Source organism: Homalodisca vitripennis, chromosome 4 (genome assembly GCF_021130785.1).
Source record: "Homalodisca vitripennis isolate AUS2020 chromosome 4, UT_GWSS_2.1, whole genome shotgun sequence".
Lineage (NCBI taxonomy): Eukaryota > Metazoa > Arthropoda > Insecta > Hemiptera > Cicadellidae > Homalodisca > Homalodisca vitripennis.
In genome coordinates, this window is record NC_060210.1 from 15,637,802 (window position 1) to 15,661,941 (window position 24,140).

General features: G+C 38.0%; 1 protein-coding gene across 2 annotated transcripts in view; it reads right to left on the reverse strand.

Annotated features, from left to right (window-relative positions):
- Positions 1–8,022: 8,022 nt before the first annotated feature.
- The window catches only part of LOC124358985 (protein STIP1 homolog), a 40,829-nt gene continuing 24,711 nt past the window's right edge, over positions 8,023–24,140 (reverse strand). For both annotated transcript variants that reach the window (XM_046811283.1, XM_046811284.1), the window contains 3 exons: positions 15,177–15,412; positions 11,050–11,139; positions 8,023–8,524 (listed from right to left, as the gene is read on the reverse strand). In XM_046811283.1, the coding sequence (XP_046667239.1) occupies positions 8,314–8,524; positions 11,050–11,139; positions 15,177–15,412 (537 nt within the window). In that variant the 3' untranslated portion in view covers positions 8,023–8,313. The remainder of the gene's footprint in view (positions 8,525–11,049; positions 11,140–15,176; positions 15,413–24,140) is intronic.

Genomic DNA, 24,140 nt, shown 5'->3' on the forward strand with positions numbered 1-24,140 from the left:
AAAGTTGAGAAACTGAGATTATAGGTTATGTCATACTATTGACAAATGTTGATAGTGTTAAGTAAATTATTAGTTTAAATCACTCTGCAATCAATCGTAATTCAGTCGATTGAGAAGAAACAGCGCGTATTGCTAGTCAAACATTTAAAATAACAAATTATAACCTCTAACCTGTCATAACAGTGCGAACCAAACAAACGAACTAAACCGACCAATCACCACGCGCGGAGTTAGAATTTAAGCAAGAATTTCAAATTCCAATTTTAGTAAATGTTTTATCCAACTTTACCATTTACAATAAAACATTTTAATTAATTTCAAATTATGTACAATGTTTTAGTAAACAAAATATATTTCTATAGTTAAAATTTGTGCAATTCTTATTTTCATTCAATTCCTTGTTCCTATTGTGCAATTTAATAATATTCATATCAATAAATATTCTACCGAGAAAAAGACGTTGTCACGTAAAATCTTCGCCCGTAAAACCGACTTTACAGGCAACCATAATTTTTTTACGATATTTATAATGATTAAGTATTCTCATGATACACATTAACTAACACATTATACAATACAACACATTATACAATACAACACATGTATACAATACAACACATGTATACAATACAACACATGTATACAATACAACACATTCCCCCCCCCCCCCCACCCCCCCCCCCCCCCACCCCCCCCCCCCCCCACCCCCCCCCCCCCCCACCCCCCCCCCCCCCCACCCCCCCCCCCCCCCACCCCATGTGACATACTACCAGTGATGCACTTATTGAACTATTCAGCTGACACATACCAGAGACACAACCATTTTGCTATCAGCTGACTGTGACATACTACCAGTGATGCACTTATTGAACTATTCAGCTGACACATACCAGAGACACAACCATTTTGCTATCAGCTGACTGTGACATACTACCAGTGATGCACTTATTGAACTATTCAGCTGACACATACCAGAGACACAACCATTTTGGCTATCAGCTGACTGTGACATACTACCAGTGATGCAATTATTGAACTATTCAGCTGACACATGCCAGAGACACAACCATTTGGCTATCAGCTGACTGGCACACTTCTTTGACTATCGGTTGACATACTACCAGTGATGCAATTATTGAACTATTCAGCTGACACATACCAGAGACACAACCATTTTGCTATCAGCTGACTGTGACATACTACCAGTGATGCAATTATTGAGCTATACAGCTGACACATGCCAGAGACACAACCATTTGGCTATAAGCTGACTGTCTCACTTCTTTGACTATCGGTTGACATACTACCAGTGATGCAATTCCATGAGCTCAAGGCAAATTTAAGGCAAGACACAATTGAATGGATTTTACAAATCACCTGATTCTCAATTTCAACCATATTGATCTGAACACATATAGGCGTAACCAATTTTTTACGAACTCATCTGCATATTTAACATGTGCTATCAAAAATATCAAAGTCAAACTAGATATTACACAGTTTTTGATGCCATTAACAGATGCTAAGATACTTTAGTTTTAAGTGATAAAATAAAGTTAAGACATTTTATTTCACTGAAATCCAACTAAACTTCACTTGCAAACTGGACATAACTTTTAGTCCGTGTTTTAAAGATAAACATTTCCATTTTTGTTTTGATTAAAAAAAAACCCGGATGGTATGAATAGTGTTTTAAACTAATACATATTTTGTCAAATTCTCACATACTTTTAACTTAACTTGCACACATAAATATGCTTAGAGAAATGTTCTATTTACAAAGTTATTTATTGAGATTTAATAAAGAAAAAAAAAATCACATAATGACCTTTTGTGCAAGTGAAACTAAGGATTTCCTCAGTTTCTTGTCCTAAGTTAGCAAAAATAGTAAAATCTAATTATATAACTATCGGGGAGGAGCATCCTGTCTTATAAATAATTATAGAATAGGAAATAACTAAAAATCAAAATTTATTTTCCAAAAAGACAAAATACATTACCAGTATTTTATAAAGAAACATAATATAACCTATAAATAACTACACATACATACGGTATATTTGCAAATATATAGTATAAAGTACATTAGTTTAAACTTGACACTAAACTTTTTACAAACTACTTTTATTTTAAAATCGGCAACTAGGACAATAAAAAGAAAGACCTGTCCACTAAATTTAAATTAACCTACATTACTTCAAAAAATTAACTACATTATAAGGTATAAACAATACTAGTTAATATGCCAGACTAGATATAATTGTGTTGCGATAAAGTATCAACCTATAATAAACTTTTAACTGTATATGAAGTTAGGTAATAAATTATTTACCTCTTTAAATGGTAAAAACACAACAAAAATGGATATACCGAGATTGAACTGTACATTGCAGTCATCTCTTCGTGAAATGAAAAACCAGTTTCCAAACTCTGAATAGCATAAAAAGTAAGCCAAATATTACCACATTATAGAATATAAACACAACAAAGGCTAAACAAGATACAAAAATAATTATACCTCGAGGGCATCTAGGTACAGACTCTCTGCTATACAACCAATCGAGTATCAACCACATCATATTGTAGAGTATTATATTCATATTAGTGGACATTTCAAATGCTGTACAATACTGTAAATAATGTACTGTGTAGTATTGTTTCAGTTGAAATATAAACACAATACAAAACATAAAATAATAAGCATTGCTCTAATTGATCAACTTTTGGAGTCAATTAAAAGACTCACTGTTTTCACTATCGAATAAGCTTGTTTGTACTGTATTAGAATAATTTTAATAAAACCTTACAGCTAAATAATGCTTGAAGTTAGACTAGTACGATAAAAGTTGTGTATATTATTACTTACTAATATTAGTCATGCAGTATAGTAATTTTTGTTTCGTAATTAAGAACAATTTGTGTTAAGAGTACAATATTTGAATTCAGTAGTGTGATACAGGTATAATAAATAGAATTCTTTTATATTTTTCTTAAAATTAACATGCATAACACATCGACACAAAATTCGATTTTCATAACATTTTTGTCTCGTTTCAGTTTGTTTCAATTCAGGAAATGCTAATTCTAATTTAAAATTGTTTTGTTTACATTTTAATTTTGGATGTAGTTTATGAAGTTTAAAATACCGGCTTGCCAATGAGTCACTGAGGCTTGGTTATTATACGATTATATTAAAATTATGACGTATACATTACGTTTATTAATCAAGATAAATCTATCCTATCTTTTAAAATTGTACCAAACAATAAACGTCTAAAAATTTTATTGAAATTGGTTCAGTGGTTTCGAAGATTAGCGTAATCGAACATCATAACACTAGAGTTTTATACATAAAGATTGTAATACAGCTATACACAAGGACTCGTGATGGTGGGCAGAGATAGAGCTTCCTCGAAGATAACAACGAAAATGGCAACAATTATTTTAACTAGGATGTCAATTGTGGAACAGAAAGATAATTGATAATGATGCCGAACTGCATTTTAATCACAGGTAGCAAATTTCTACTGAGTTGCTATTAAAAAACTTGTGCTATAATATAAACGTATATTAAATATTTTTTAACTCGCCCGTTGTTGTTACTTTTTTTTATTTGTAGTTTCCAAATTTCTTACATAATTTCATCTGTTGCAGTTGAATTCCTTAAAGTGTCTAACGTTTTAATATTTTTACGAGGCATCTGTTTGTTACTTTGTTTCCATACTTGTTATATGATTTCATCTACTGTAGTGTTTAAGTTGCTTAAGACTGTAAGTACACTTAATATTTTGACGATGCACTTTAAAATGTTTTACTATCTGGGCAGCGTGTGCATTATATTAACAAACATAATTTAACCTACATTCGGTTTACATACTTCTACACTTTAACTGTTAAAACCATCTTAACCTCAGTATTGGATAACCTAGGAGAAATTTCACTACGATTTGGCGATTCATACTCTGTTCAGATACACATTTAAAAGTTTAAATAAAACGGTGTTAAATCCTGCCAAGGTCCAGCATTTCCTGAATTCATACAGTGATTCATACATTCCATTATTATATCTAAACAAAGAAAACAACACTATTGGCTTACCTACAAATAACTTAAGTGTCAATTATTTTTAAAGGCAGCTGTTCGCATTTTGGACACATAAATAAATAGTTTCCACTGGATTGATCATCTTCGCAATCACGATTGCTTGTAAACACTAATTATATCACAACATTTCATAAATATTTTTGTTATTGGTATTGGACGGTAATAGTAACGTCACAATTTCATTGGTGATGTTGAAAAACAGAGTTTGTAACCAATTGGTAACCAATCAAGGTATGTTTTACCATTACCATCAACTGACTAAGTACCACACCACATTTTATATTTGGACCCAATATGTTTTGAATTTACAAAAATCTGACATCATAAGTTTCATTGATTTTTTTTACAAAACAACGTAGAAGCGATGTTTAAAAACTAACTATGAAAAATTTTAGAAAAAAATACAGTAGAGTCCCGTTAATCCGACCTAATTGGGACCGAGCCCTATTCGGATTATGTGATTGTTCGGATTAGCCAGAATTACAGAAAAATACGGTTTTAAACTTGAGATGGGTCTATTTTGTTATAGAATTATAAATATTGTTTATTAAAACATGTTTTCTGACTGTTGCATTGTATTTATTGACAAATAAACGTGTTTGCGAATACTAAGCACATTTACCGTATTTAGTGTGAGAGTTCTATTGTTAAGTTGTTAAGCAATGTGAGCGCACTGGATATTGTACGGGTCCACGCGTTCAATAGTTGTACGAAACTACGCGTCATCCAATAGACTCTCTTCAATGCGACAGAAGACAATAACTGAATTTATGTCTTTTAACAATTAATATTGTACTCAATAATAATATCAGTACTGTACGTCCAATTTTTGTGTGATTTCACTTCTTAATACAGTAATTTAACTCATACTTAACCTATAAGTTTCAATTTGGTACTGTATTTAACTTCATTATTTATGTACTGTACCGTACACAATTTGTCTTAATAAAATACTGTACCTATGTCTATTTAATTAAAGTTTTCTTTGTTTATGTACGAAATGATGCACCCATTTTCATTTTTTATGTAATTAGTTCCTATAACTGTTCATTATCGTTATAAATAATTCCTCCTGGACCTGTTCGGATTAACCGACGTTCAGATTACACGTGTTCGGATTAGCGGGACTCCACTGTGTACTTATTCGATCGTCCAAATTTACATTTACATCAAAGCGACCATCCTCAGTTCTAATACACTTTTGCCATCATCCCTGCATTTTTCAAACGTCTACAGCTCCTTGCAGCACGCCTCCTAAGCTTTGTTTATCTTGTGATTGTTGTGAATTTTTGCCATCACAATGGAGTCTTGAATTAGGGGAACAGCCAGAAATCTGGTACAGTTGCAATGCTGTAGTAGGGAATTAATCCATAGCTCTATGAATCATCTTTGCTTTCACAGAAGGGAGAACTTAGTTCTTTCAGTTGCGGGTAATAGTGATCCACCCAGGATTCATCTACGGTTATGATTTAATTAATTTCTCTAATGGTCATTTGTTGATCTTCACGAAAAATAGCGTCAGATATGTTCTGTATAACATCAATGACAGATGTTGGAGGTTGCTCCTTGTGCTCGACTCCATGATGCTCTCTTTATCCTGAAGTATTGGTGATAGAGTAGAAAAAAGGCCTTGTTATGGAGACTTATTGATGATTCAATATCATTTGATATTTCACACATTATGACTATGCCATTCACTCGTGTTCAGCCACATTCTACCGTATTAATCTCAGTAATAGTTTATTTCTAGATAACTGGATCTTTTGTCTGTTACTCATTTAAACAATATTCCATTGTTCTTTAACAATTACACATTGATTTAATAAAATTTAGCAATGGGGCAAGTACACCAAAGTGAATAAATAGAAGTCGTCCTTTCAATGTAAGAAAATCTGTTAGGTGGGTGATGTATGCCTAAACCTTACCAAAATCATGTTCACCATTCGTGGAATTTTTTTAAAGATACCATGTCATGTTAAAATACAAATATTTTCCATTCAAGTATAATTTCATTTATATTTAAATATAAGAATACAGAAATCTAACATCTAAACACATTCAATATAAATTTGTGTATATATTTGGTACAAATATTTCATCATGTAACTGCTATTTATTGAAAATATTCTAAAATAAATACCAGTCCAGTAGGTAATAAGGGATAAAAACATCGACATATAAATAATTAAGAGATTTCATATCATAAGAAAACAAAAAATAATTGAAACCTAACAATCTAAATAAATCTACTTAAAACTATTGAGTATTGGCGTCATTCTACACAACTTAAGTTAGCTGCCTCAAGAATTTTGTATTGTACTCAAGTTATAATTTAAAAAAAAAATAAATAAATACAAAAACATTTTATTTCTACTGATGAAGCTTTTACAATATATCTACAACATTAAACAATAAGAGCAATACAATATTAAAAATACATGGATTTATACAAATGTTACTGTAAGAAATCTACACAAGATAACTGAATTACATAACATCTCTCCAAAGTTATAATGTCTAAGTTTTGTTAGCCTCGTCAACAACTTATTCTAACACATGTGAGCTGTCCGTACAGTACTTGATATTCAGCAATTACTCCTTAATTACGAGAGCTACTGTTATCAGACTCAGCATGAACTATCTCTGTACCCCCCTGATTGGACCAAGACTAGCTCTCATTTATACCTTTAATAAGTCGCCTGTCAGTCAGTGTTCTTTCTGAAGCCTTGGTCGGATTTTCCCCTTCAATAATAACAAAACATGAAGATCATCGGATTTGCATACATTTTTCTTTCAGACTCCGGAAAATGTGTGTGGAAAGCTAGGACTTTAGGAGGAAAGCTAGGTCTCAGACTTCCATAAATTTGTTGTTCACCCGTTTTATAAAAAAAGCCCCAATTCGGATCAACGTGAACCATAGAAAATATTGGCCATGGAAAAAGTGGACAATTATTTAATATGTTGACTGCGGCAGGGGCAAATCATTACTATTCCGGCTGTTCTAAAGTTGATACACATTGAAGGACATACAAATAACAATTATTGCCGAAATTCTGTCAGAGGATTGGGTTCGAAGCGAGTTTGCGAGATTCATCCCAAAAATTCCTCATAAAAAATTAAAAGCTGCAGGGTTTGAAGTCGCACAAGAATTGTATCAAACCATGACCACCAATGCAGACTTTTAGATGTTCCCAAAGTTGAAATCTCCAATCAAAGGAACCCAGACTTCAAGCCGTTGAAGTCGAACTGAATGTAACGGCAATACCAAAGGCGGACATGAAACTGATTATTAATGAACGGGGGAGGATTGTTTGAACAAGTGAATCATGTCCAACAGTGAGTACATTGAAGGGGACTGAAGTTTGGTTGTGATCAGTAAGCTAGTTTTTCAGTAATATCAAAATATTGGATACTTTCTTGCCAGCTCTCGTCCATCTTGTTCAATTAATTAATCACTTGCCTGACAAAGATTTCAGTAAACTTATCCAAAATAACACTCTAAAATGTCATGCATAAAAGGTTACGTCTGCATGATATAAAATGCAGATAAACTAAAACTGTATCCAAAAACTGGTACAACTAACTTTGTCATTGGGTGTATTTCGTCTGAATTGACATTGTGCACTAGAAACAACCTTAACTGGACATACCAAAGAACACACTAGTACTCTTTCTTGCACGGTCAACATCGTACTGGCATGTGAATCCAAATTGCAGCATGTAACTATTCTGCAGTTGTCAAAATTAATGTTTGGCCCCATATCATAAGGCAAACAAAACTTTGTCATTTTAAGTTAAGGTTGATGTTTATATCATTCAGTTATCTTGTACATAACTTCAGTAGCACCTGCTCAAAATCCAATCATTCTTTTTTGGAACATCCTGTATTAGATCTTGACAACAATAAATCTACTACTGTTGATATAAAAAAGTACTTCTTTATTCGTTTATCTATAAAGGCTTTCAATTTCTTTTGAAATTGGCATTATAATGTAGGACACATAAGTAAAGATATATTTAAATACTAGAAGATAAAACATATGCCTGTGGTTACTTACAATAAATTTAAAACTGTCATATAACAATATTAAAAACACAAAAATTTAGAAAATCATATTTAACGAGGGAAAAATATATCTTGAGAAATGAAAGTTATAATAATTTAAAATAACAACATTTGCATGGTAAAGAATAATGATAAGTGTGAATTCACTTAATTTTAATACCATTCTTTTTATTACCAAACATCATAGCGTTGGCTTTAGCATTATCAGGATAACGGATAACTAAAAAAGTATCAGCTATCGGGTAATGCTGGTGAAATTTCTTCATCGCGTTGGCAGCCATACTGGGTTCCATATAGTTTACAAAAGCACAGAAATTTTGGTGCTGTACGATTATGCTCTTTATTTTGCCAAACCTGAAAACATACATATTAACATATTAAATAATCCGCTTCTTTATTAAAATGTGGAATATTTTTATTTGTGCTACATAACGCATTTTGATTATTTCCATTAATCCGGCATCCCATAGTAATCTAGCACTCCTTTTAAAAAGTTACATTTTCTTGAACAATCATTGCTAAACATGAATCATTTAATAAGCAACAATGTTTTTTCCGTTTGTGGTGAACAAGCGTTTAAGCGGGCGTGGAGAAGAGGCTAGGCTTCATATTCGGCCAACTTCGGGGGATATTGTTCAGACTCGAGTCATGTTACTGACCATGGCTGTCAGCTGTCAGCCTGTGTAACCAGCTGTACTTTCATATCAATTCTATTGAGTCTAGTAATGGTAGGCCAAAATGAGGACAAAAGGATCAAAATACTTGATACTATCTGACAGCCATGCTGCACTAAAGACATTTGATACCTGTTCATTTAATTCAAAAGCAGTCTGGGAAGGCAAGAATGCTCTGGCAGAGCTGGCTAAGAATAACAGCTCGATTGGGTGCCGGGCCATGACGGCATTCGTGGAAATGAAAAAGCAGATGTCCTTGCCAAAAAAGGAGCGGAGTCCATTATGGTGGGGTCAGAGCCAGGTTGTGGGATAGCTTTCTCCAACAGCAAAGCATTGGGAAAAAAGGATAAGAAACTTTAATTGGAGTAGAGTCTCCAGATAAGACAATCTAAAATGTTTATCTCTCCTTATGCTAAAGGGTGGGCATCTCTCCTAGATCAGAGTAAGGAGGATATAAGAATGATATTAGGGATGTTGACAGGACATGGCCCCCTAAGGAAACATCTTATGAGGGTGGGCCTTAGCCAGACTGATGAATGCCGACTCTGCGGAAAAGAGGAAGAATCAGTGGAGCATATTTGGCTAAATTGTCCTACCATATCAAAAATTCAGAAAAGATTCCTGGGAGCATATCTTCTCAGCCCCAAGACATCAAAGAACAAGAGCCCTCAAATATGATCGGCTTCTGTAAAGTCTCAGATTCTGAAGACACAAATAGAAGTAAGAGAGGCACAAAGGTCCTTTTAGGACTAATTGCAGAGACAATTTGTCTCTTTCCCTCAGGATAAAAGAAAAATGGTAGTTCAATTTCACAGTTAATTTGCTGAGAACAGGTTTGTGATGAAAGGACGACTCTAAACGACTGTCTCGTCACTACCTTATGAAATAGGCAAGTAGTGTCTAGAGAGGCTGGCAGTGGCAGTACGGTACGGGGCTGTGATGAATTGGTATGAAAGCGCCCTCGACCGTGTTCTGCCTAATTGTTGTAATGCGTGGATTACGCACTGTAAATAGACTGTAAAAACAATAGTTCTTATAGATTCACATATGACAAGGACTGTCTAAAGGTTATATTTGAATAGTAAAAACCTTTTTTTAGTGACATTGTTTGTTTATTTATTATGTCTACATTATTTCTCCGATATACATCCAACAATCTGGCATACTTGATCATCTGGTATGTTTCAAGTCCCGACAGTGCCGGATTAACGGAAGTTTACTGTATTTAGTTTAGTTGAAAATTTCAAAGGTGTCCTGTCCTCTAAAACTATAAGAAAGGAGAGAATCTGAAAGTTTATTACAATTATATAAAGAATAATACATTGGAAAAAAATATGAAACTTTTACTCAATGCTACATTTGTTTTCACCAGTAATCAGAGACGTGAAATAACGTTTGGAACACTGTCTTACAAGCAGTGTAAAACCTTGTAAATTAAAAATATCTATCCGAGAAAAATGTAAAGAAATTCACAATGTGATTCACTATGCGTTTAAAGTTTCACAATGTAGGCTAGTTCTGAAACTGTGGTTTGACAATATTACTGTCTGTAATTTCTTATTCTTGTGAGTTCTCATAGAAAACAGAAGATTAGAAAACTACAGTGCCCCAATAACGGTTATTAGTGTCATATACCCTGAACATTAATACATTCAGTTGGTCCAATGCATGGATCATGTAGATTATCTGAATTGTGACTATGTTGCTTAACCCTAAGCTGCTATATGCCTTGATCAAAATTCATTTACACCACTGCTACCATCCTACCAAAATTCTGATTACAAAATAGTAGTAGTTTTTGTAACGTTTATTTGCTTTAGTCATTAGAAATGTCAATAATCAAATCATCACATAGTAATACATACTCATAGATGACAATGTTCTTAACATCCTGATTCATATACTTTAGAGCTATTTATTTTCAAATGCCACTAAAATGATGTATGCAATTTATAAATATCTTAATACATATTTATGAAAATTAAATACTTATTACCATAGATTGCAATGAGTTAAAAGACTCTGTACTGGCAATAGTAATGTGAAAATGGAAAAAAAACAACACAAAAAGGCAATCAAAGGTTAACAATAATGTGGTCATCAGACTCATTTTGTGTTCTTGAAAATGTTTTTAACATTGCACATATAAACCAATCCTTATTAAAATACAAAAATACTAGTTGAGGTTTTTTAATGCATACTTACTTGGAAAATAAAGGTTTAATCAAATCTTCAGTAATACTTTTAGTTACATTTCCCACCCAGATAGAGTTACTTTTGAATGGATTACTGGGACTGCAACACAAGAAAACATATGTGGTCAAGATTGTGAGACAACCATAGTGAATCTTGGATAGAGATTTTTATTAGGCCTAATAAAGTACAATGTTTTAACATATCAGCACAACATAATGGGTTTCAAATAAAATCGTGTAATTAAAAAAAAATGTAACCATTCCGCCTGTATTTGTTCAAATGATAAAGAAAAGGGCATTTTTACATTAATGTAACTGCAACGTAGATGAAGTTGACAAGTCATGACTGCTACTGGTTCTATCATCTAGCAGCAGTTTGGTTCAATCGTTGATCATTGTAAAAATTAAGTCTGCAGAACAGAAATCCTTATCTTAAGTGTATCTGAGATGACTAAATGAAAGAGGCAAAAGATCAAGAAATTAGCCAACGAAAGAAAGAGACTCAGGAAGCAGAGGGAGTCAACACAGGGTGGAATCGTAGGAGCTGACTTTACTCCGAGTGGGAAAGAGAGGGTGCTTAGGAGGTTCTTCGGCGGAAAAGCCTTTGCCAAAGAGGTGCTCGACTGCACCTCCAGAGCAGACAGGCGATCAAATCCCTCCCTCAACGGAGGAGGGAGTGGGAGATACACTTAGGAAAGTTCTGACGGGACACAAACTTGCCCTGAGAGCTTTCCTTGCTTCAGAGCTGAGTGGGCGCATCTGTAGGAGCTTAAACCCATTCTCGCCCAGTTCAGCCTTTGACATCCACAAGATGCAAGTGAAATCCATTGGCTTCATTGACACTTTCTGATGTTTCTTATTGAAGTCTATGGCTTAACAATAAAAAGTCAAGACAGGTATGTACATGCCAGTTTCCTTTGAAAGCCTTGTAAGCGGTTGGCAGCAGTGGAAACAAAGTGGCATATACTGAGCTGTAGCCACCAGCTTCACACAGCCCATTATCAGGTGGGCAAGAGGGTAGAGAAAGACTCGCAGTGGACTATTTTCTGGACTATTCCGCAGGATGCCCAGAAAAGCCACCATACGAACAGTCTCTCTCATCAACTTGACTAGGTTCTCTCAGCAAAGTGTGTCTACAGTTCAAGAGATGCTTTCCTGAAAGGAGAATGCTGGAATTTCCGTGTCTAACTGGAAGGTTGTTGGAGATGTCCACACAGGATGATGGTGATGTTGGTTGATGAGCAGTCTGCAGTGACTCTTAAAAGTGAGGAACTGGAGGGTGTTCATTGGTGTAGAGCAGGTCCAGCTAAGGACGCGGGGTGGGGCGGCTGATCATGGGGGTCTAGGTCCTTATGTCAATCTGCAGCACGATAAAGCAACTTCAGCTGTATTTTGTACATGTTTACCGGTGGAAGATTTTCACATGGTCCTGATACCCGAATCCTGGATTTTTGAGGGTAAAATAACAGGGCTTGCCATAACATAGGGTCAAAATTGTTAGTGCCCAGGTTAATAATGCCAGAGCTTGTATTGTAAGCAACAAGGTGAACAGCATTCCTCCCGTATGATGATGTAGATTCTACGCCCTCCACAGAGATAGCTGCTCTGGTGGACCATGTTGAGAAGAGCGGCTTGGCCAATTCACACAATGAGGCAGGACTAACACAAACAACAGGGGTGTCGCTTCTGGAATATATAATGTCCCGTAGTCTAGTGCTTGCAAAAGTGGTTAACGTACCTACGATTCGCACACAAATGCGTAGGGCGCTGATAGATGTGACCATGATGTGAGGGTATGGTTAATCGGATACGTGGCTGGCATGTGTCTGACGAGCCCTTACTCTCTGATCATGCTCACTCTGCTTTAAAGTCGGAGAACTGGTAGTCTTGCCACTTGGTAGTCTCAGGGACGATCAAGGCATATAAGTTATAAGGAGTTCTATAAGTCATGATGGGAACACACTTTCCGGACTGTATTGTTTATGACAATGATCAACCACTTGGCTGCGGAAGCTTATTTACAATTGACTTTGGCGTGTTGGGTACCTTCAGAAGGATCGAGTGGGCGATTACCTCGTTTAGTCCCTATAAAGCTCCTGGGGGAGACAGAGTGGGACCGGTTTGTTTGCAGCGGGGGTTGGATATTCTCCTTCCCTGCTGTGGACGGTTCAGAGCCTCCATGACCCTCAGGTACATTCCACTGTCTGGAGTGTCCAAGTAGTATTTATACTGAAGCAGGGGAGGAGTAACCTGGATTAATCTGTCCTTTAGGCCGATATATCTGTCCACCTTTCTTCTTAAAACCATGGAGAAGATGGTTGTCAGGCTAGTTTGGGAGGGATCTCTTTTGGAGCGACCTCTACATCCAAATCAGCACGCCTACATTCCAGGAAGATCATGTGACTCAGCCCTGCATCAACTACTGTGCAGGATTGAGAAGTTACTATCAGCGGAAGAAGTAGCCATAGGTATCTTTCTGGATATCGAAGGAGTCTTTGACAATACGGCCTCTCAGGCGACTATCAATGTGGTTGTTATCACTCTTATGGGAGCAAGTGTCAGTGCAAGGCCTACGAGGGGCTGTCCCCAGGGTGGCGTCCTTTCTCCTCTCTGTGGTACACGAGTAAGACGTTAAATATCTTCACAGGCAGCCAGGCAGCACTGATCTCTTGCCAAACTTGTCTGGGATTGCTATGAAGATCAACAATGTGACTGTTTGTTGAGTTTCTAATCATGAGGGCATCCCTTAGAATGAAAGAGCTGATACCCTGGCCAACCAGGGTAATATTTAATATGATTGGTCCTCAACCATTCTGTGGTAGTTCTAGGTGTGAATCGTTTGGGGCTGTCTCGAAATAGGTTCGTGCTTAACATGAGAGAAGGTGGAAGCTGCATCCGGGTATGAGAATGAGAAGAATGGTACTACAGGGTGGCGTATGACCTTCTCTCACTAGGTCGATCAGTGTCTTCTCGGGTTATAGGTCTGATTACAGGACATGGTCATCTGTCCTGTGAAGGAAGCATCTTCACAGAGTTGACATCCTTCCAAAGGATCCGCTCTGTAGAATGTGTGATGAGCAGGAGGAAACTGCAGAACACCTGCTCTTTGATTGTCCTGCAATAGCAAGGGAGCGGTATGCCATCTTTGGTAGTTTGGACAAGGGTGGTGAATTTTCCAAGGAGGACCTGATAGGTTGTTTTTGGCCCTGTTGAATCCATAGAATGGTAGACCTCATGGTGAGCTTCTGGGGTGTGCAAAAAGCCCTTGAGGCTTATGTGAATAGGCAATAGGCCGCTCCATAGAAGAAGTGTTAAAAATAAAAAATAAAATACTCACAGCAATCCTTGGCAACAAAAGATTTATGTTGATTGCAATTACTATCTATTAGAATATTATAGTAAAAGAAATTAATGTTTTGTACAGAATATAAAACAATTTTATAATATAAGAAAGTGAACAGCAGCATTTTTTTTTCTTTCACAATTCTATACAATTTTTACTATTTCAGAATAATGCAGAATAGTGCATAGTCTCTTTTATTACTATTCTGTTTTACAATTTGTTCAAATTTAATTTATCAATTGTTAACACATTGTCATTGAATATTAGTTAAATTAGTTATTTAAGTAACTAGTCAGCTGAATGGTTTGCTATTTTCAAACACTGATATAATCATGCAGCTACTTTTCTTTCATAATGTTTAAATTTGCCTTTTTTGTTGCTACAACTCTGGCTTTGTTGTAACTCCATTTTGTATTATTTATTTTGTGTTATCTATTAATTCTTTTAATCTAAGTTAGGAATTAGTTATAAGTGTACTTTGACTTGGCCAATGAGCTGCATTATGACTTTGGAAATGTTTATGTAAATAATACAACAACAAAATATTTGAATTTTAATTGTAATCATTACGTGTTTAGTGTCAGTGCAATAAAAGGACAAAACAAATCAGTTTATTTTTCAATCAGTACCCATGTAAAATGTCTTGTTGCCAGTATACAATAACACAAGGAGTCAAACATAATAGTTTTTGAATTTCTACTATGTGTTTTAAACCCTATAAAACATTATATACAATAATTTAAGCAGAGGACATAAATATTAAAAATTATTTTATTGTATACAAAGGTACATACTCCACATAAGGATCGTATTCCCCTTCTTCTGTTGGTGTGACTACTACTGCTTGTGGTTTTGTTACTACTGCTTGTGGTTTTGTTACTACTGCTTGTGGTTTTGCTAATACTGCTGCTGCAGCAGCTGCTGTTGATGTTGATGGCTCCTCCACTTCTTCGTCTGAATAATAAATATCATTCTTGTCATACGAATTAGCACCATTCAATCCTCCAACTTCTAAAAAAGCTTTGGCTTGCTGAAACAGAATTATGGACTTACTTTCATGGAAGAAATAAAATATTATAACATATTTCTGGCACAAAAGGATCTAAGAGGTTAATGAATGAAGGAGGTTGATACGGACAGTAGAATAGGAAACACAGTTAAAATCAAGGTACGATAACAATTAATTAAAATATGTTTTACCCAGAAATATTTTTGACTTTTATTAAATATGATAAGCTTTCTCATATAGCGACATGAGTCAGTGATGAATCATGAAGATGCATTATTTCAGTGCGATATGGTTCGCTGGTGACTGATGAAGATGGTGGACTTTAACGCCTTATAGTTTAGTGTTGGTTAGCACTATAGCACTCCGGGTGAGAACCACCGGTAATTCATGCCGCACACCATTTACATCCACTTAGTTGTATAGAAAGAAATTGTATAAAAGTTCTAAAACACGATAAACGTACTAAATATCAATGTAGCATACAGTTGAAATTAACAGCTACTCTCAACAGTTGACCAAGGGATTCAACTGCATCCGTGGCTTACTAAGCAATTCCTAATTAAATCGGTAAAAGACTGTTAAAAGTTCTGAACTTTAATGCATACTATGAGTCAACAATGAGCTATGCCGTGTAATGAATGTGAAACAAGTGGACTTTTGAAATATTAATATCATAGTGAAATTTTAGAAAGAAACACTGAAATAATTCAGTAAAATTGCATCTAAGTTAATAGTTAATATAAAAAAGAAACTACAACCCTTGAAACTAAAATCCATTACATTGTGGACACTTTGTTTCGGCACCAAGTCATCTTCTGTGTAAAATTTTTTAACATCTAAATATAGTTTTAGTTCCTTTTTAGAATTAATTATAAAGATAACCAACCATACATTGTGGAGTTAATAATAAGATGCGTTATAATTCAAACTTTTACATATAGTAGGGGTGCCCGGGATGCTAAATTTGCAGTAACTAAAGCGTCATGGGGACCTATGGGATTGTGAAGATTAAGTCCTAAAACGAAAAAAAGTTTATAAGTTTTTCATTTTAGTGTGGAGAAAAGCATGTACAAATTTTAAAAAATGTACAAAAAAAACAGTCACATGGAAATACTTGGGCGTGTCAGACATTCATAATATTTATATGCGCTATGTCTTTCTGATAACCGAGCGATAATAATCTGGCAAGTAATTAGTGGAGGGTGGCTATAAAAAGTGGTGAAAAAAAGAAAAGTTATTTGGGCGTGTCAGATATTCAGAGCGAATGTTCAGTAAACTCAAAAAAGTGTCCTATTCAAATGACTGACGATTTGGACGTGATCAAAAGTCATGGCAGAATTTTTTTAATGTAAAAAAAAAATCTGGCCTTGAAATACTAGAGCGCGTCAGATATTTATACAGGCGGTTCAACTTGATGCCCTAATCGTTCTAAATGATAATCTGACAATAATCTGGTTGTAGAGTGTCCAGTTAGGTCGTAGTGGAAATGTGCCCGGTCGAGGTGCACGTATGTGCTCGGTTGGTAACCACTGGCCTGGTGGACGCAGCATTCCTATTTACTATTCTTGTTTATTTTTACAAAAATTTAAAAAAATAAAAAAGAGAGGTCAAAGAGAATATTCGGTCAGTTGCCGGCGCCTAGTTAGGTCGTAGAGTGTCCAATTAGATCGTAACAGGAGTGTCTAACCAGGCCGTAGAGTGTCTAGCCGGGAACGTAGGGTGTCCAGTTAGATCGTAGGCGGTTGGGTGTAGGGTGTCCAATCAGGTTGTAAGTGTATAGTTAGGTCGTAGAGTGTCCAATCAGGTCATACGTGTCCGGTTAGGTCGTACCAGGAGTGTCCAACCACGTCGTAAGTGTCCGGTTAGATCGTACCAGGAGTGTCCGGTTAGGCCATAACACACCTCGAACTTGAATGAATGTTTCCTTGAGATTTAGGTGGTAAGGATGTGCTGATCACATATCATAGATATCCGGGGTTGGCGACAAGTGGCTGACCCGGTAAAAACCCACCAGTGTGTTCACGTTCACGCACGTCCTGGAAATGTCCGGCTAGGTCGTAACGGAACGTTCACGGCCGTAAAATTCATCTAGTCTAACTAAAACTAAAAACATAAATACATAACCCAGACACTACTTACCGGTCACCGCTATCATAGTTTGCAATAGGCGCGTTTCTGCAACCATGGTCTTCAATTGTTCGACAGTACTTGTAAACTGTCTGTCCCTGCGTTCTCGTAACACCAACGGCTTGCCACCGACTATAGCAATCTCATACACTGTGTTTTCCTTCAAGTCCGGACGGTCACCGACGTTTGCCAGTTGCTTTTCCAAACGCTTGTCAACCGTCGTATACGTTACCGGGTCCATGTAATCAATGTACATGCAACCGTTCCTGTATTTGACGTCTATGAAAGGCCTCTTATACTTATACTCTGTCTTTGTGTACCAGAATAAAACCGTCTATATCGATCTGTCGGTTCGTGTTCAAGTCCGTCACCGGACGCTGTACACCCACGACGTATTCACGCGAAGGGGTTTCGTTAGTGGACGTTTTGTTGACAACCAAACGTCTGCTTGTCTCCGTATTGTTTAGAAGCAACAGACACTCGATGGGTTCCGTCATATAGAAATGACCGTCAATGAATGTCTGTGATGATCACCGACCCGGCGGCTTCCATAATCTCGATCTGGAGTACGATGCATGTCGCGTCCCAGTTGTGTATCATTGTTACTGGATGACACGTGCCGCTGACCGTATTGACACCGTCCATGTACAACACCTGCTCCGCTTTGTTCTTACAAAGCCTGCCTCGGTAACCGTCGTACTTCGCCTTTAAGTAGATCTTGGACCTTGCGAACTTACCCAGCCCCTCGTACAGATTAGTAAACTGTCTAGCCGGGGCGCGGATAAACATTTCCGGTGTTATCGTGACCAGTTTATCCGTGGTATTGAGCGAATGCAAACTGTGGCGAGTTGCGAGTCGTCTGGCCATACCGATCACCGCATCTTCGCACTCCTTCACCTTGTCCCAATCGCACGAATCGGCCACGGAGTATTCCACCTCACCGGTAGAGTAATACTTGCAACCGCTGGTGGCCGGTCAAACCGCATCGTATCGAATGCGGTATAATCAATCTGGGCGATCTGGATTCGGACGGTCAACACTGGACGTGTTACATGAAGATCGGTCACAGCAAAGTCTATTTCGACTCGTACGGTGATAGTCAGCCACCGCGGGAACTGGTCCGTTACTTGGGTCCAGAGAATCTGATGTACAACACCAAACGAATTCAAGACTATGACGACCAGCCCATGTGTGGACACTTGTGCCTGGAAGTGTTAAGGCTATACATGTCTGGTTGCAAAAGTTTTACTGATATAGAAAGCGCGTTGGAGAAAGATAAATACATTTGGAAATCTTGGTTTGCATTATGTTTGCAGTGAACAGATTCAACGAAGTAATGATAAGTGATGAGACCAAAGTATTACAATACGTGGATGCTCGAATAAATGAAAAGTTAACATCTGCCAATGACGATAGTATGATGATCAAACAATATGTTGAAGCGCAAATAAATGAAAAGTTGAAAGATTTTGCTTCACCATATGGCGATCAAACAACTATCAAACAATACGTGGAAGCGCAAATAAACGAAAGATTTGAGTCTTTCAGGAGGGGTGGCGAGGTAAATTTAGAAACTTTACGACATACTTTGGAAACGGTTCAGAACGATTTAAAGTCCCAGACAGAGAAAGCAAGCTCACCAGCAAGTTAAAGTTTATCAACAACAAAGTAAACGTGAAAAACAGACGGATCGTAAACGCTGCAAAATCTGTAGACGAACACGACGTAGTGATCAGAAAAGAAATTGACGACCTCTCGAGGAGATTAAACGAGCAAACTTCGTTTACACTGGAAGAAAACATTAGGGGGTTTAATAGAAGGTTCGAACAACTTGAAAACTGGAAGCGTCAATGTGCAAACACGGTATCAGAACTGTATGAAAAAGTGTTTTCTCCAATAGAGTAGTGTGTAGCGTATACGTGCGATGCACGCTTACATATAGACACAGTAACTATATAGAGCAAGTATATAGAGTAATAATACCTGTGTTAAAACTCGTCGGTAAAGGTTCCGTGCTGAACTTGCATTTCGAGCATCCAATCCACTTGGACGAGACCGTGAAATACAAAGTGGCTCTGAATGGTTTCTACTCGGAAAACAATATCTACAACCTGCGAACATGTCGGCACATGTCGTCTTTACACTGAACGACCAGGGAGAACACGTAATAACTCTAGAGACCGGTTACTGGACGATGGAGTCGCTACAACAGAAATTTGGAACCTATCTCAAGATTACAAAGAACAACGATCGTGTCACTCTCAGGTCACCGTATAAGTTGAACATGGACTCGAACTTATGTACAGTACTGGGTTTTAAAGCAGACCATATAGGTCAGGCTGGGGAAACAGTGACAGCAACTAACCCGCCGAGTTTAAGACCGATGGAAATAGTCGAAGTACACTGCGACATTGTGGAAAACAGTTATGTGAGCCACGACGTGTACCAACACAGACACCATGAGACGGCGGTCTTGTATCAGTTCTATCCCGGTGTGCCGCACGGTTATAAAATATCAGAGAGACTGCAGTACCCTCACTATGTGCCTGTGCGACAAGGGCTACGTACGCTGCAACAGATCAAACTAGCCATCACGGATCAAAACAATACCGCTCTGTTAAACGACAACGTGATCAGTTACGTTTATTTGGACCTGGTTCCCGATCGTGCATAATCTATTCACAACTTTGGTTATGTAGTACATTAGTACACAAGATGTATTACTGCACGTGTTTGGTTATTGCAGCCACCTTAGTTTATGCAAATGAAGACTTTGACTCTGTGTGTTATTTGAAACAATACAGATATTTAGAGAATGACAACACTACTTCGTTGGTAGACGGGGAAATCTTAAAGGCGGCGATAGAGACATTTCAAGCTAAATATAATCTCACAGTTGACGGGTCCATGAACCCTGAAACAGAAGCGTTCATGAAGAGACCGCGATGCGGGAACAAAGACAATCCTTTGCCGTATAGAATACTGAGCAACACCACAAAATGGTTCAATAATATAGTGACATGAAACTGGTTGGGCAAACCACGATACATGCCGTTGGTTAACGCTGCTTTCGGCGTTTGGACGAGACACACTAATCTCACGTTTTATCGCTCGTTCTACGATCCCAAAATTCCTATATCGTTGGATTCTCTCCACGTCATGTACGCTACTAGATCGCTATGTCCGTATAAGTTCGACGGCCGCGGATCGGTGTTGGCACACGCCTTTTTCCCAGACGTCTTTAAAAACCAGACTGATATTCATTTCGACGTCGAGGAAGACTGGGACATGACTATGAATCTCCCGGCACCTGGAAAAACATCGTTCTTCTCTGTTTTGGTTCACGATATCGGTCACGCGTTGGGATTGAGTCACTCGTCACAACGGGGCGCCGTGATGAATCCTTACTACGAAATTCCACCAAACATCACACACATGTCTAAACTCGATCTCGCTAAGGACGATATTTACGGTATCCAATATCTCTACGGTTATCCCGTTCCTTCCACGACGACGACGACAACTACTACGACCACAACTACATCGCGACCACCACCCGATAGAGGAGTTTTGACTAACAACCTGTGTGATTACAAAACCAAATTACGTACAGTTTTGATACAAACAACAAGATCTGGGTAGTAGATATTGACGAAACAGACTGTGAGCCGTCACAGTTCAACCGACTCAAAATAATAACGCGGTGGTTGCCGTTTCTGCCACACGATTTTGTAAACATAACTGCCATTTATGAACGGCCTAATGGTGAAATAGCTTTGTTTACCAGAAAACAAGTGTACTTCATTCAATATCCAAGGTAATACAGATACTCAAGCTCTTCTCGGTTTTCCTGACATCGAAGTGAAGTGTGCCGTAAACACCCATAAAGGCTTAACGTACATTCTGACCAACAACGAGCTCGTGTTTGAGGTGGATGAGTTTAAACTGAAAACGAAATTGCTCGGAGCTTTTACTACCGTGTTCCCAGACCTGCCAAAACAAATCACAAGCGCATTTCGATATACTAACGGGAGGCTGTACTTTATGACCGAATCGCTTATATATGAGTACAATGAATTTTCGAAACGTGCGACTCGTACGGTGCCGAATCTGTTTGACGTGTTACAAATCAGTTGCATGGAAGACAGTATCCTGAAACAATTGCATGTTATGGTGTCAAAGTTGTTACACCTCAGATCTGATAAATAAAAGTACTCCAACGTGTACACCAATAAAGCTTACATGTTATTTTTTTGCGTATGTGTATAATGTATTGAACACAAGTAATGTCGTACAGCAATGTTAGATCGAGAATGGACAAGTTGTACGACGAACAAGTTACTGGAATAGAGCAGAGCGAGTACCGGACCGTGATGCCGGTCTCCGACCTAAACTTCAGTACGCCAAACAAATATACCGTTTTCAAATTGGACCACGGAGATGCGTTTTACGATTCTCGCATAATGTACCAAGTGCACGGTGAGTTGGTAAAAAAGGACGGTACCGAATACCCCGCAGCGTCCACAATTCAACTGATTGACAATTTTCCAGCGTACCTGTTTTCGCGAATCGAGTTGAAAAAACACAACACTACTCGACAATGTGGACCATCCCGGCATTACGAGTCAAGTGAAAGGATTGGTGAGTTACAGTAAATCCCAAATGTACATGTTGCCGACTAGCGGTTTCATTTCCAAGTTTAAGGGCGGCGGCAAGTTCGAAACGTCGGGTACACTCGGCCACTTGGGTCTGGGATTCTGATGTACAAAGGCGGGTTCGAGATCACGTTCACTCGAGCCGAAGACAATGACGCTATATACCACTGGTCGGGTAACACACAAGGAGCAACTGAACCGGCAGACGGTAAAGTTGTAATTAAATCGTTTGTGTTGCGTGTTCCGTTGGTCGAGTACGAGACAAACGCCAAGAGCCAGCTTATTGCCGGTCTCAAACAAATGAATGATAAGGATTCGCTGAAATACACTTACTTGCAGTGGCAGTGTATCGATAAGAAAGGCGTGTTCGGTTCAACGTTCAACTTTGACGTCACCGGCCTCTATCGTAACGTGTACAATCCCAAATTCATTATCGTTGCACTGCAAACCAACCGCAGCAACAAGCAGAAGAAAAACCCAAGTCGATTCGATCATTGCAACTTAAAGAATGTGTCGGTAAAAATCAACGGACACCGCTACCCGGCAGAAATGCAAAACTGCGATACGGCGACTCAAAACTATAGGTTGTTGTACGACCAGTACTTAGCATTTAGAAAACTCATGTACGGCGATACGGACGTGTATGTCAACATGAACGATTTTAAATCGAGGTACCCCATCATCGTGATTGACACGCATCTGCACCCCACCAGCCGAGACAGTTCCAGAAACGATATACCTGTACAAGTCGAATTGGATTTCACTACAGCAGTTGCGTCCGCACACGGCGACGTGGGAACAACCGCTTAAGTAATATTGGTGTCTCGGACTGAGTTCCTGTACGACATTACGCGAAACGTTATTCGTATGGTTCAGTAAACTGAATGCAAGAAAATACGTACCGTAACATATTTTTATTAAGGTCCTTGCATTGATGGATCATATCCACAGCTCGTAAGATTGTCACATACGCTCAGTAGACAAAATAGCTTTATAAGCACAAGCGCATGATTTATTAATCTGAAAAGAAAATCAATAACAACAGATTGAAAAAAATATTTAATTTTTTTTTACCGTAGGTAGTCTCACTGTGTCGACAGAGCAGACTGGATTTCCAGCTCAGCCATCACCTCATCGGGAATGTTGTAGTGTCCCCAGGGCAGAGTCCCGATGACATCGTCTTCAATGTAGCGTTTGTCATCGTGAGCTGACAGAACAATTTTGTTTAATTCAACGCTGTACAAGTCGTGCTTGTAGCTCCGGATCATGAACATCGAACCGTACTGTACACCTCTGTCGAACAGGCACTTTTTGTAGTCATCGAAGGTCTGGTGTTTCTCAATCACTGTCTTTTTAACTCATTTCGACTTTTGAATCACTCCGCCTTCGGATCTGCTGGAGGAGTACATTTTCGAGCGAAGTCCCACGTGCTTGTACACGATTCTGCCGTTGAGCTCGTCTTTCATTTTGCCCAACACTTTCTTGTTGACTCGAGGCACGTTGTATCGGTTGGGCTGGGGGTAGTCGCTGGTGTCGAACAGATCAATCATATGTTTTATATCATCGTACAAGTCGACCGTCTGGATGTAGTAAGTGAGCGAGTTGGTGTCCGTATACTGGAGTTGGGCTTTGTGGCCGTACTGTCTCTTGATGAAGTTGTAGAGGAAGTCGTACATCAACGTTTTCGACACGTCCAGAATGCTCATGCCAACGTAGATGGCTTTGTCGAAGAGCAGCTTAGTCTTGCTCATGTGAACAGCCGCCAACTGTTCGGTAAATATCGTCCTGCTCTTGAAGTTTGGTTGAGCAGTCCACTTGTCGACTTGTTCGTTTTTTGTGGCTAGTCGGATGTCCACTCTGTACCGGATGTTTTTCATTGTCTTGCCGAAAACGCTGTTATTCATGAGCTTGAAGAAATCTTTCTCAAACTCGTTCCTGGCTTGCGTACGCATCTGGGTGTTCAAGTC